Source organism: Eublepharis macularius, chromosome 3 (assembly GCF_028583425.1).
Source record: "Eublepharis macularius isolate TG4126 chromosome 3, MPM_Emac_v1.0, whole genome shotgun sequence".
Taxonomy (NCBI): Eukaryota; Metazoa; Chordata; class Lepidosauria; order Squamata; family Eublepharidae; genus Eublepharis; species Eublepharis macularius.
Genome location: NC_072792.1, coordinates 38819702 through 38833238, shown reverse-complemented (window position 1 = coordinate 38833238; position 13537 = coordinate 38819702). Strand labels below are relative to the sequence as shown.

Sequence of the window (13537 nt, the reverse complement as noted above, 5' to 3'; positions counted from 1 at the left end):
AGATCAGGTGCAGAACCAGGCAACAAGGCCCACCCCTTTACCTTTTACCCAGCTGGGATCAGGTGTGGAGTAGGAGACAATCACCTGGCTGAGATCAGGCGCACAGCAGGTGGCAATGCCCACCCACCCCCATTCACCCAGCCGGGATCAGGTGCAGAGGAGTTAGCCCTACCCACTCCTCTCTCTTCATCTGGTCAGGATCAGTGACAGAGGAGAAAATAATGCCCGCCTGCCTGTCCTCCCCTTTTTTAGAGCCCGTTGTATTTTTTCCCACAACAGGCTTTGTTGCTAGGTTCTTATAAATAAACTAGCAACAAAACCTGTTGTAGAAAAAATTCAATGGGCTCTAGAAAGGGGAGGGCAGGCAGGCGGGCATTGCCTTCACCTCTATGACTGATCCCAACTGGGTAAAGGGGGGGGGCGGGCATTGCCTCCTGCTCTGCACCTGATTCCGGAAAGTTGAAGGGGGTGGGCATTGCCACCTCTTCTGGACCTGATCTTGGCTGGGTGAAGGGGATAGGGCATTGCCACCTGCTCTGTGCCTGATTCCTGTGGGTTGAAGGGGGGCCACCTGCTCCACTCCTTATCCCAGCTGGGTGAAGAGGGGAGCGGGCATTGCCTCCCGCTCCGTGCCTGATCCCAGCCAGGTGAAGGTGGGGAGCAGGCATTTCCACTTGCTCCACTCCTGATCCCGAGTGAAGGGGGATTGGGCATTGCCTTCTGCTCCGCGCCTGATTCTGGCTGGGTGAAGGGATGTGTGGATTGCTGTCTGCTCTGCGCTTGATCCCAGATGGGTGAAGGGGGGAGGGCATTGCCGCCTGCTCCATGCATGATTTCTGTCAGCTGAAGACGGGTAGCAGGCATTGCCACCTTCTTCACTTCTGACCCCAGTCAGATGAAAGGGGGTGGATATTGCCACCTGCTCTGCTCCTGATCCCAACTGGGTGATGGCGGGGGGAAGACATTGCCACCTGCTCCGCTCCTGATCCCAGATGGGTGAAGGGGGTGGGGATTGTTGCCTGCTCTGTGCCTGATCCCAGCCAGGTGAAGGCAGGGGGTGGGCATTACCACCTGCTCCACTCCTGATCCCCGCCAAGTGAAGAGGGGGCAGGCATTGCCACCTCCTCTGCTCATGATCCCAGCTGAGTGAGGGCAGGGGGCTGGCATTGCCACCTGTTCCGTGCCTGATCCCTGTCAGCTGAAGACACGTGGCAGGCATTGCCACTTTCTCTGGTCCTGATCCTAGCCAGGTGAAGGGGGGTGGGCATTGCCACCTGCTCTGCTCCTGATCCCAAATGGGTGAAGGGGGTTGGGCATTGCCACCAGCTCCGCTTTGGATCCCAGTGGGTTAAGGTGTGTGTGGGGGGGTGGGCATTGCCACCTGCTCCACTCTTGATCCCAGCCAGGTATTCCCACCGCAGCGGGCTCTCTGGAGAGAAAGGCTGCCTCGCCTTGGCTTCCCTTCACTGCAGTAGGATGATAATGATAATAATAATAAAACAAAAATCCACCAACAGTCAGCTCATCATTCTATTGCCAACTGTCATTCTCTCTCTGGCTAGCTTCAGAAGGGGGAAGGGACATGTCAATCATCTTCCCTTCCTGCTGTTGTTTTAAGCCCTTACCTGCCTCTTGCTAGATGCATCTTTGGTAATCTTGACATTTTTATACCGATCCCATCACACTCTGGTATGGAAACTTCTAGATAACCTTGGGCCAGTCAAACTTTCTTAGGCTACCCTACCATATAGGGTTGTTGTGAGGGTAAAATGGAGGACAGGAGACTCATGTAAGATGCTTTGGATCCACATTGGAGGCAAGGGAAGGGTATAAATGAAGAAAATAAATGAATATCTGAAAGGAAGATATTATAAATTGCATTATATAATTTCAAATATAGTTTATAATATGGACCCCTGAGACTCTTGTAAAGCACAGTTTTGTAGTTTCCATTGTTAGATTAGCAGTGAAAATCCTGAACAAGTGTGGACAGTTTTTGTTACATATGTAGGAAATAGAAGAAGTCTCAAGGTCTACATTGCAGTAGAAAGAATTCTACTAAATGGCCTCATGCCCTGACCAAATGCTCTCATATACCTCCCCCTGACCCACAAACAGAAGGTTTTCCTAAGCGTGATTATAATGCCCATGAACTATGTGAGTACTAATTGGCACATGCCGAAAGCTGCCCATACAGTTCTCATGTCTACTACTCTAGTGTAATAACATCGAGACAAAATTTAAAAGACATATACTGTGTACAAAAAAAAACCCACTAAAAATTCTTCCTTCTCCCTTTTAATTCACAGTGGGCAGAATATGTTCTGTTTGCGGGTTTGCTTATTGCAGTGACCATTATTTTTGCCATCATGGCCTATTTTTACACTTATGTGGACCCAGCTGAAATTGAAGCTCAGCTTATAGAGGAAGAAAAACAGGAGGAGGAAAAGAAAGAACCTGCTTATGAAAATGGATCGGTTGTACAGAGTCAGATGTGAACTCGGATTGAAGTCTGAACAAGAATGTAAATTGCCAGCCGGTTAACTGCATTGCCAGGTTGAAATCCAGAAGTGTCACACTGTCGCTGGACATGCTGTTATCACTAGATGGGGATGGATAAAAAGCACAGTCAAAATGCACACTCCCTTTGAAGGTGTAAGAGTTGGAAATCAGCTCTTGGTGATGAAAATGAGAAACCCCATAATCTCATTCGCAGCAGAATTTGCACTTCTTCTTTAAGAAAAAAGGGATCTGAATCCAACTGCACTTGGCTACATTGAAAAGACTTTCAAAGTATTATTTTTATACAGTGCACCTTTTAATTTTATATTGTGGAGTATTATCAGATCAAGGTATTTTCTCCCATGCAATATACAGGCCCAAGGGTTTTTTTTTTAAACGCTGCCATACAAATAATGAATGTGTAATATATGTATGTTTTTTCCTGAAAATACATATCTGAGCCTGCTAAATGTCACCATCCTGGTATTATACTAGAGAACTCTTTCTTCAGTCTTTGCCGAGGAGCTCTACTGTCAGGCAGTCATTGTGGTAGAGGAGAATAAAGAGGGATTACATTATGAAGAAGCAAAGGTAATTGAAATAAAACTGGGATTGTTAACAACTGTGTTTCGAATTTGCTTTTGAAGCAAGAGAATAAATATGAGCCTTCCATTTTGTGATTCACTGGGGTAAGGGTGTAGCATTTTGATAGCGCTGCTTCAGGAAAAACTAGTGTTCTGTTCATATACAGGCTCTAAATGATCAGAAGCAGGGATTAGCAATTTTATATGGCTGTAGGATTCTATTGAAATGTATCTCAAGATGGTTTGCCTACAATTTCACATAAAAGGAAAGGATTTTTTCCCAAGATGCTATTCCACACTTTAAAGAGCTAGAGGAAAAGGTGATAATTCCCCACCTAATGGCTGTAAGACAAGTGATAACAATAAGAAAGAGTGGGATGGAATATGACAAACTATTGATACAGAAAAATACTACAACCATGCTCCTATGTAAGCATATAGGGAGTATTATTACTCACAAACATAATCCATTTGAAAACAGTGGGACACTATCAAGTGATCACTCTAATGCTGATCTGTTAAAATCAATTAGTATGCATTTTAATCAAAAGAATTTATATTGTTGCCATGTCCTGTCCCAGACACTCATAGCAATCTTAAAAGAAAACCAAGAGAGACAGACAGAAACAATCCATAGTAACTTTAGGGCACAATCTTGTCCCGTGTAGATGATGTGTTCATGAACAGAAGGATCTCCATGGTGTATATCACAGATCTCTCTTCTCTGTTCTTGGATTGTGCTCGTATGCATTCACTTCCCAGTCCATCTCTGTATCTTTCTTTTAATCTCTCCTCTGGGTCAGGGAATGCAAGCATATGTTCTTTGAGTAGAGAGGGTAGGATAGAAGGGATATACACCTCCCGTTTTCAGTCATGGCCTGATATGGTACTTGCCCATTCTGCAGGGACAAGAGTTAGACAAAGAATTATGTTATGACCTGTAGGCTCAGTTTCTCCAATGAATAAAAACAACCACAGAAGTCATCCAATAAGTCTTCGCTTTGCTTCATGTATATATAAGTCTTTACTCTGCTTCCTGTATATCCCAGTCTTCCACTCTTTTTATTCCTGTCACTTAGCCATGTACTTGTTTATCATCAGGGAAGTTATTCTGCTAGCAATTCCCAGTCCCTAAGCAGCCTGCTAGAGAGCCACTTCTCTCTCCATTTCCTACAGCTCAGTGGTGGGAGGAATTAGCCCATTCAGAAACATATTCCTCTTCCTCTATTTTGTAATCTGTTGCGGGGGGGGGGGGCGTAATCCTCTCCTCTCATAAGCACTACTTCCTATATGTAGCTACAGATCTTCAAAGCCCCCAAAGGCTCCCTTCACTATACTAGACCCAAACTACTTAAGGTTCATGATTATTTATTTGTGTTATCTCTGATGTGTATATATGTGCCATTATGTTACATAGATCCAGAGGAGTTAGCCATGTTAGTCTGTAGTAGCGAAATCAAAAAGAGTCCAGTAGCACCTTTAAGACTAACCAATTTTATTGTAGCATAAGCTTTCGAGAATCGCAGTTCTCTTCGTCAGATGCATGGAGGGCCAACAGAAACTGGTCAAATATAGAGGAGGAGAGGGGAGGGGGGAGGAGAGGGGAGATGCAAACAACTCCTTTGATATGGAGATGCAAACAGCTCCTTTTGATGTGGGGATCAGTTTGCTTCTGTAAAGGTTCAAAGGAGTTTGCCGTGTTAGTCTGTAGTAGCAAAATCAAAAAGAGTCCAGCAGCACCTCCAAGACCAACCAATTCCACTGCAGCACAAGCCCTCGAGAACCACAGCCCTCCCCGCCAGATGCATCTGACAAAGAGAACTGTGGTCCCCGAAAGCCCATGCCAGGTGCCACTGGACTCTCCCCGACCCCGCCTATGTAAAGGAAATCAGTTACCTGTGATAATGAGATAACCATTCATATTCCCAATTCAGTCCCGGCATGACAGAGTCAAATTTACATATGAATTCCAATTCAGCAGCTTCCCGTTGGATTTTGTTTTTGAAAGGTTTCTGTTGAACTAAAGTGACCTTTAAGTCTTTGATGGAATGTCCTGGTAGATTGAACCTTGGACCTTACACTGAAACCAGACACTCTGCCACTGAGCCATGGCCAGGAATAGACAAGGGAGAGCGCACTTCAAATCAAACCAGACAAGCTCAAGTCCATGCATCTCTGTTTATAAAATGGAGGTTGTAAGATCCTGCTGCCTCAGTTTGCACTGGGTGCACGCAGGGAAGGGGGGGCTAACCCCTCCACTTCTGCTCAGTGCTACCAACACCCCACGGAATGCACTGGGTAATCACTATCACAAAGCCTCACAGGTGAAGGAGAGAACCATGGAGGAGTTGCTTGAAGGAACAGCAAAATAAAAATAAGATAGTTGTTTTGGAAGCACTGTGGGTCTCAAAACTTTTAAACAAGTTGTTTCAACTCAGAACATGGGGGGGGGTGGACATCATCATCAGCGGCGTCTTATATACCAATAAACAAGTGGCCCTGATCGGCAGACACTTAAATCTGGAGACTGGAGCCATGGACAAGACAGATCTTCCTACAGATCTGAAAAATGCCCCAGGATTGCAGAAAAATCTGAAATCTTAAAGAAAAAAATATTGAGGAGTTTAAAAAGCCCAAAATGATAAAAGGACCACCGGTAGCTTTAACTAGTTGCCCTCAGTGGCTGTTGCTCGGCCAGTATTCAGCCAGTATTCCAGGCTTGGTTTCTGTCACTAAAGGGCGAGGGGGAGCAGGGCACTTTCCAGGGCTGTTTGGGCCTCTGAAAGAGGACTCTTAGAGGACAGGCCCAGCCGCAACCACTGGGCGACTCAATACCACAAGACTTGCATGACTCACTCAGTCCTAGCTGCTTGCTACTGTTCAACCCCTCACAAAAGCCAGTGAAGTGTAGTAGTTAGAGTTTCAGAGTAGGATCCAGGAGACCCTGGTTCAAATCACTACTCTTCTGTGGTAGCTCACTGAGAGCAGGACCACAAGTGACGCCTGACACAGGTTGGACACTTGCCAGCTTCCCTCAAGTTTTGATGGGAAATGTAGGCAGCTTGGCGGAATGTTGGACAAGTGACAGTTGAAAAGTCCATTGGACAGCAGTCAGAGAGTCAAGCTGCAAGACCAGGATGCCTACATTTCCCATCAAAACTTGAGGGAAGCTGACTAGTGTCCAACCTGTGTCAGGCGTCACTTGTGGTCCCGCTCTGAGTGATGTTGATCCAGTCACAAAGACTCAGCCTAACATACCTCAGGTTGTAGGGAGGATAATATGGATGCACAGAGTATGATGTAAACTGTGTTGGGTACCCATTGTAGAGAAAGGTAGTATATAAATGAAGTAAATTAATAAATATAGAAGACGATGGGGGGCAGGTAAAAGGTAAGTTGTTTAGTGGGTTTGAAGGAAGTACCCTCCCCCTCTGCAAGTCCTTGCAGGTTCCCCACAATGCAACTGGGCCTGGTTCAGCCGGTTCCATACAACTGGGCCATAGGGGAGAGACTGCTGAGGGAAAGGGAGAAAGGTATTCAAGGTATTGGCTATCACATACAAAGCTCTCCATGGCCTTGTTTGGCATATCCTTGGGACTGCCTCTCTCCCTATGTTCTACCATGGCAGCTTCACTCATCGGAACAGAGCCTTCTTCAGATGCCACCTTGCACATGGGCAAAATCAACAGCTACCCAAACATGTGCATTCTCTGTGGTGGTACCCATCTTATTGAACAGTCTACCTGAAGAGATCAGGAAAGATCCCACTCTCCTGGCTTTTGTCAAGCGATGCAAACCTGAATGGTTCAAGAGGGCTTTTTACTCAGATAAAAGGGCTGTAAGATGGTGGTCTCATAGAGATGCACTAGTAAAAGAGATAGTGTGACCATAGTCTTTACTACTATGTACTGTCTGTTGCTTTAAGTATGATCCTACTGAGTAATTCTATGTTAAAATGTCAGTCTTAGAATTGATAATGTTCTGTTGCATTATTTCTTCAAATCTGTGTACGGGATCTCTGCTGTTTTTAAATCTTTGCAAATTTGTATTTATATACCCTATTACATTGTTTTTTGAAATGTCCCTGAAATTGACCGTACTAACTCACACTGAATCCACCTTGAATCTCAGTGAGAAAGGCGGACTATAAATGACATAAATAAATAAATAAGAAAGGTAGATGGAGGTGGCTGAGAAGGAAAAAGGGAAGCAGGAAAAGGGGGGGGGTCTATGGGGGCAGGGAAGGGAAAGAGGAGGGGAAAATGAGATGCCCACTGCCCAGATGGTTTCTTTCCCATCTGGGCTGAACATGCCCTGTGATAGAAGGGCTGAATCAAGCTCACGTGAGCCCAGTGCAAAGGCAGGGAAGGAAGTGCTCAGCGAGCCTGGGGCAAGGCAAGGGAGAAGGCATCAGCCCACCCAAGGCAATGCCAGGCTTAGTCCACATGAGGGAGGGGAGGTGGTGGTGGCTCCTGGCTTGGCCTGCACAAGGCAAGGCAAGGTGGTGGTGGTGGAAGCTGGTTTCGCCTGCATGGGGCAAGGGAGGCAGCAGCAGTTGGCTCAGCCAGATCAGGCCGCTGTTGATCCTGGGTGTTCTTCCGCTGTGGTCCAAGGGGCCCTGGAGCACTCCTGCACTCTGCTGTGAGCTGAAATGAGTCACGGTGGAGCCTGGGAGCACTACTGGGGTGGTGAAAGGGTCCCAGGAGTGCTCCTGCACTCTGCAGAGGTCTGATTTAGCCCAAATCAGGCTGCTGCTGAGCTGGGAGCTCTGCTGGGGCAGCGCAAGGGGCCCTGGAGTGCTCCTGTGCTCCACAGCAGGCTGAAACAGGCTGCTGTGGAGCCCAGGAGTGCTGCCGGGGCAGCACAAGAGGCATTGGAGCACTCCTGCACTCTGCGGTAGCTTGATTCAGCCACAGTTGGGCCCAAATTGGACTGCTGCTGACACTGGGAGCACAGCTGGGGGTGGCACAAGTGATCGTGGAGCTGTCCTCAGTGACCCAATTCGGTCTGAATTGGGCCACTGTTGAGCCTGGGAGCACTTTTGCCATGGTACCGGGGCTTTGGAGCACTACGCAGTGACCCAATTCAGCCCCAATTCAGCCTGAATCAGGCTGATGTTGAATCTGGGCGCACTTCTGGTTGAGCTGCAGTAATGGCCGTTGCAGCTGGTTCGGTTGGAAGCTCTGCGGACTTTTATGTTTTAAGATAAGTTTTAGTCTTCTGTCAGTCTTTTCTGGCTGTGACTGTGTTTGTTATTAGAGCCATTCTGCTTTTAGAGCTTTGTGGAATGTACTCTAAGCGAGGAAACGCTCCAAGTAGAAAAATAACAGCTATCTGCGTTATTTATTGCTCAGCGCCAGAAGGTGTTAAAGGTTCCCTTGGAATCCAGAATTTGGCGTCCTGTTGCGTTTAGCAGGAGACCTCCTTGGCCGTCTTGGGAGTGAAGCAGAAAATAACTTCAACAATTGCTAAGGATTTGCTTTGGTGGCTTATGAACTTTAAAACTTAAATTTAAATCTAAATCTGAACTTTCCCAAACCTGGGAGCGCTGCTCGGGTGGAGCAATGGGCTCTGGAGCAATCCTGCGCTCTGCAGTGGGGTGAATCGGACACATTCAGTGTCTTCCCTTGGGCTAGATGGAGTGTAGAAGTTTCAAACTTCATTGTGTTTTTCAGTATGTTAGGCATTTTATCTTCAGGATCTTATGCCCCTCCCTAAAGAACCAAATCAGGTTCTTTTTCCTAAGCCTAGAATTATACTTCATCCCTACCACGTTCTATTCAATAGGTGACTTTTCATTAGACCCCATCTATCCAGTAGACAGGCTGACCCGATCTTGGCAGGAAGATTTAAAAGTATTCTACGGGACATTATTCATGAAGACCAAAGTAGATTCCTACCTAGGAGGCATCTAAAGGACAATGTAAGAACAGTATTGGATATTCTGGAATATTTAAAAAAACATAATGAAAGACAAGTTGCTTTAATTTTCCTAGACACCAAGAAGGCCTTTGACAATTTAAACTGGAAATTTTTGTTTAAGATATTGGAAGATACGGACTTTGGGGACAATTTTATTAAATGGACTAAGTCGATTTATACAACCCAGACAGCACGGATAGTAGTGAATGGAGAGTTAACCAAACTATGTGGAATACAAAGAGGCACAAGACAAGGTTGCCCATTGTCACCTTTGTTATTTATACTGAGGCTTTGAATAGGGACATAAGACAAGTTTTGAATAGGGACATAAGACAAGATGAGAGAATTTGAGGTGTTAAGGTGAAACAGGAGAACTACAAACTGAGAGCCTTTGCAGATGACTTGGTGTTGATTTTAGAGGACCCTTTGAACGGAATTGAAACTCTAATAACAAAGTTGAAAGAATTTGATGTAGTGGCCGGTTTTAAGGTTAATAAGCAGAAAACCAAAGTTTTAACTAAAAATATGAAAATACAAGCTCAAATGAAACTTGAGAGAAAAACAGGGTTTAAAGTTGAGAAAAAGGTAAAATACTTGGGTATTACTTTGTCAAATATGAACTGTATGTTATTCCAAAATAATTATATTAAGACTTGGAAAGAAATTAAACGGGATATGCTAAGATGGAATAAAATTCAATTATCTCTGTTGGGAAGAATAGCTACAATTAAAACGAATGTCTTACCTAGAATGTTATTCCTATTTCAGACAATTCCTGTATTGACAACAGAGGTACCATTTAAGCAGTGGTAGAAGGATATATCGAGATTTATATGGCAAGGCAAAAAGCTGAGGGTTAAATTTAAGGTTCTACAGGATGCAAAAGAAAGAGGAGGCTTGGGCTTTCCAGATTTGAGATTATATTTTGCAGCTGTTTGGTTTGGATGAAGGAATGGCTACTGTTAAAAAATAGACTTGGACTGGGCTTGGAAGGGCATGATCTAAAATTTGGGTGACATGGGTATCTATGGTATGACAAAGTTAAAGCCAACGCAGAGTTTAATAATCATTATGTAACGCGTGCAATCTTGAGAGTATGGAATAAATACAAACTTAGGTTTTGTTCGAAAATATCTCTCTGGCTGTCATCACAAGAAGCTCATTTTAGAAGGGAAATGGTTAGTCCACCTAAATGGTTATCTTATCAGGATTTATTGGAATTCTCTCAGGACCTAGTTAAAATTAAATCAAGAGAGGACTTAGCAGCAGAAGGGCACGCCTGTCAGTGGTTTCCATATATGCAAATTCTGGAGAGATTCAAATTAGACAAGAGTCATTATGACTTTGAGAAATCTAAAACTGAATTTGAAATAGCCCTTTGTACAAATGATGAACATGTTATTTCTAAAATGTATAAACTTTTGTTGAGGTTTGAGACGGAAGAAGAGCAAGTAAAAGAATGTATGATTAAATGGGCGGAAAATTGTGGACATGATATATTAATGGAGCAATGGGAAAATATGTGGACAAGAGGGCTGAAATGTATATTAAGCTCCAATATTAAAGAAAATTTTTACAAAATGATGTATTGTTGGCATGTGACTCCTGAAAAATTGGCTAGAATGTATAAGGGGGCATCAAATGTATGTTGGAAATGTGCCAAACAAGAAGGGACATTTTTTCATATGTGGTGTACATGTAAGAAAGCAAAGAGTTTTTGGTTGCAGATACAATCATCGATTCAGAAGATTTTGAAGATTAAACTTCAGCTAAAACCAGAGACTTTTCTGTTGGGAATAATGGACAGCCAGTTGGAAAAAAACCTTAGAACACTGTTTTTATACTTTATTACAGCGGCAAGAGTACTTTATGCACAAAAGTGAAAAAATACAACATTGCCTACAGTGAAGGAATGGTTGACAAAAGTGTTGGAGTTTGTTTCAATGGCAAATCTTACTGCATTGATTAGAGAAAGGACATTAGTTAACTTCTTGACTGAATGGAAACCGTTAATAGACTTTTTGCATGAAATGGATAACAAGGATTTGAAGACATGCATTTATGGATTAAGAAACATGAACAATAGAAAAAAGAGGGTTTTTGTGACTAACCTAGAATAAGTGTGACTCTAGAAATGATATATACTTGTTGCGGAGAAAATTGGAACTCAACCTGTAGTGTAGTCTAGGGTTGTTGTTGGTGTTGTTGTTGTTGTTTTCCCTTTCCCTTTTAATTATATAGATATATGTATTGTTAGTGTGTCATGTTTAGAACTGTGTTTTTTTCTTATTCTCTATGTTTATTGTTTATTATGTTGTGTATAGTTTATAGTTAAATAAAGAAAAAATTTAAAAAATGTTTACTCTACAAAGTATTTTTATCTTTCCCTGGAAGGTGTTTCCACCTGTCAGTTTCTTAAATTGTTTCCAGTTGTTCAAAATAGTTTCCAAGGGCGTAACCTGAATCCCCTTTGAAGAGGTCTGCCCATCTTTGCTGTTATTACCTTCCATGCCTCTATGAGGGCTTAATAGATTCCACACCTCTATGAGGGATTAATGGAATGACTCTTAAACAGACTTATAAAATGGTTCCTGAATCCAGAAAATAAGAACACTTACCTAGCCCAAGGATTGCAGTTATCCCTCCTGGACTGGATTGTCCACGATCTCTTGGGACGTCAGCTTACTTCTCGAGGTATTCTTAGTTGAGCTGAGACGAGGTGGGTGCTTGTGGTGAGCTAAGTTCTAAGAATAATCAGACTTTTTGTTAACCTCTGCAGAAATCCTAAGGATATTAGACTTTCTAGCTTGGTCTGAAATCCAAAGAATATCTCACTCAGACATTTGCTATGTTAGACAAAAACAATTTTCTAACCTCTTGAACAGCTTGGTTTGCAAAATGCAGCTTGAATACTTTTTGCAATGACAGGTTAAGTGATTAGAACAAATTATATGATTAAAAAATATATAATAGAATCATTTAGGTTTTCCTGCTTTTTCCATCAATTGGAAGAAGAGCACTACCAGCTTGTGATGGGAGAGATCACTACAGGAGGTGGAGAATATAGAGTAATTCTTTTCTCGTGTCTGATTGAAATATCAGCCCATTCTTCCTGTAGCAACAATGAGCAGCGGTGCAAAATACTTTAATCAAAAACCTAAGATTTTTTTTCTCTTCTGTATTTCTGCCAGAATCTGAAAGTAGATTCAGAAGAACATTTTACAAAACCGGAGAAGCTTGGCAAAGGTGGATTTGGTCAAGTTTTTAAAGGAATTGACAATCAAACTGGAAAAGTTCTTGCTATTAAAGTAGTTGACTTGGAAAAATCTGGAATGGCAGTACATTATGTTCAAGATGAAATCAAATGTTAAGTGAGTGTGACAGCCCATATATTACCAAATATTATGGATCCTATTTAAAGGTGAGAGGTTTTCTTTATATTGAAACACTATGTTCAAAATACTCCTGTTACCAATCAGGATCTTGGTAGAAATAGAATAACTTTCACTGGAAGAGAATTTGCTTTGAACTCTATGCAAAATTACTTGTGATCTGTCTTGTAAGGTTTGTATTATCAGTATATTGAGTATTTTGTATGTTTATTTATATAGAAACTACTAATGTGTATAGCAGAAGAAATCTCATCACATGTACTTGCCTTTTCATTAAAAATGAAATATTCTGAAATTGAGAATACAGAGAACACTACAAAATATGTAAATGGTTTAATTGTCAGTTGAATTGCTGTGGCTTCCTTTAAAAGAACCCAGACAATTGTGGCTTGCTGAGGTTTCTAAGAACTGTTAAGAGATAATGTGATACCTCTTACAGAACTACAGTTCCCAGGGTTACCTATTCACTTAAGCAAGCTTAAGTCTATAGTGCAGATGTGTCCAGAGTCTTCCAGTTGGGATTTGACTAAAATTATATAACATTATTTTTGTCTAGTCTTTGAGTCTAATCTAGCTTTTTAAATATATTTTTTATTTTATAACTTTTCCAGTAACAATAAACATATTGTTTATTGTTATTGTTTATATATAGAAAACATTAACATTTAACAATCAAAACAATATAAAGATTATTACAAATTCCAGTAAATGTTAATAAAAAGTAAAATCAATGTATTTCTTTGGCAAAGTATTGTTTGCAATTGTATAGTTAGAGATGTAGTCAAAGAAAGGAAATCATTTTAGAGGTCTGGATTAGGTTTCCTGCATATTTGGTGGATTGAGCTTGAAAAATGTCACCCCCAGCCCCCCCCCCCGGATATCCCCCAGATAGTTTTCTCTATAGGGAATAATGGCTGAATAAATCTGGGATTCTCTGATCTGTCATAACCACATCAGAGGATCTTTTCCAGACTTCAGGAATCCCAGATTTTTTAAGGATCTCTGAAACCCAGATCAGGATTTCCTGGATTTGAGGCAGGACACATCCCTAGCTATAACTCTTGTCACTGAACCATTTGGCTTCTTTAAAAACTCCATTCCATTTAAAAAACTCGTATTTTAAAAAACAAAACACCA

General features: G+C 42.4%; 1 protein-coding gene across 1 annotated transcript in view; it reads left to right on the top strand.

Annotated features, from left to right (window-relative positions):
* Positions 1–3124, top strand: part of SLC15A1 (solute carrier family 15 member 1) — a 63511-nt gene extending 60387 nt beyond the window's left edge. The window contains exon 23 of the mRNA XM_054973589.1: positions 2310–3124. Coding sequence (XP_054829564.1) covers positions 2310–2498 — 189 coding nt within the window. The 3' untranslated portion in view covers positions 2499–3124. The remainder of the gene's footprint in view (positions 1–2309) is intronic.
* The last annotated feature ends 10413 nt before the right edge of the window (positions 3125–13537 follow it).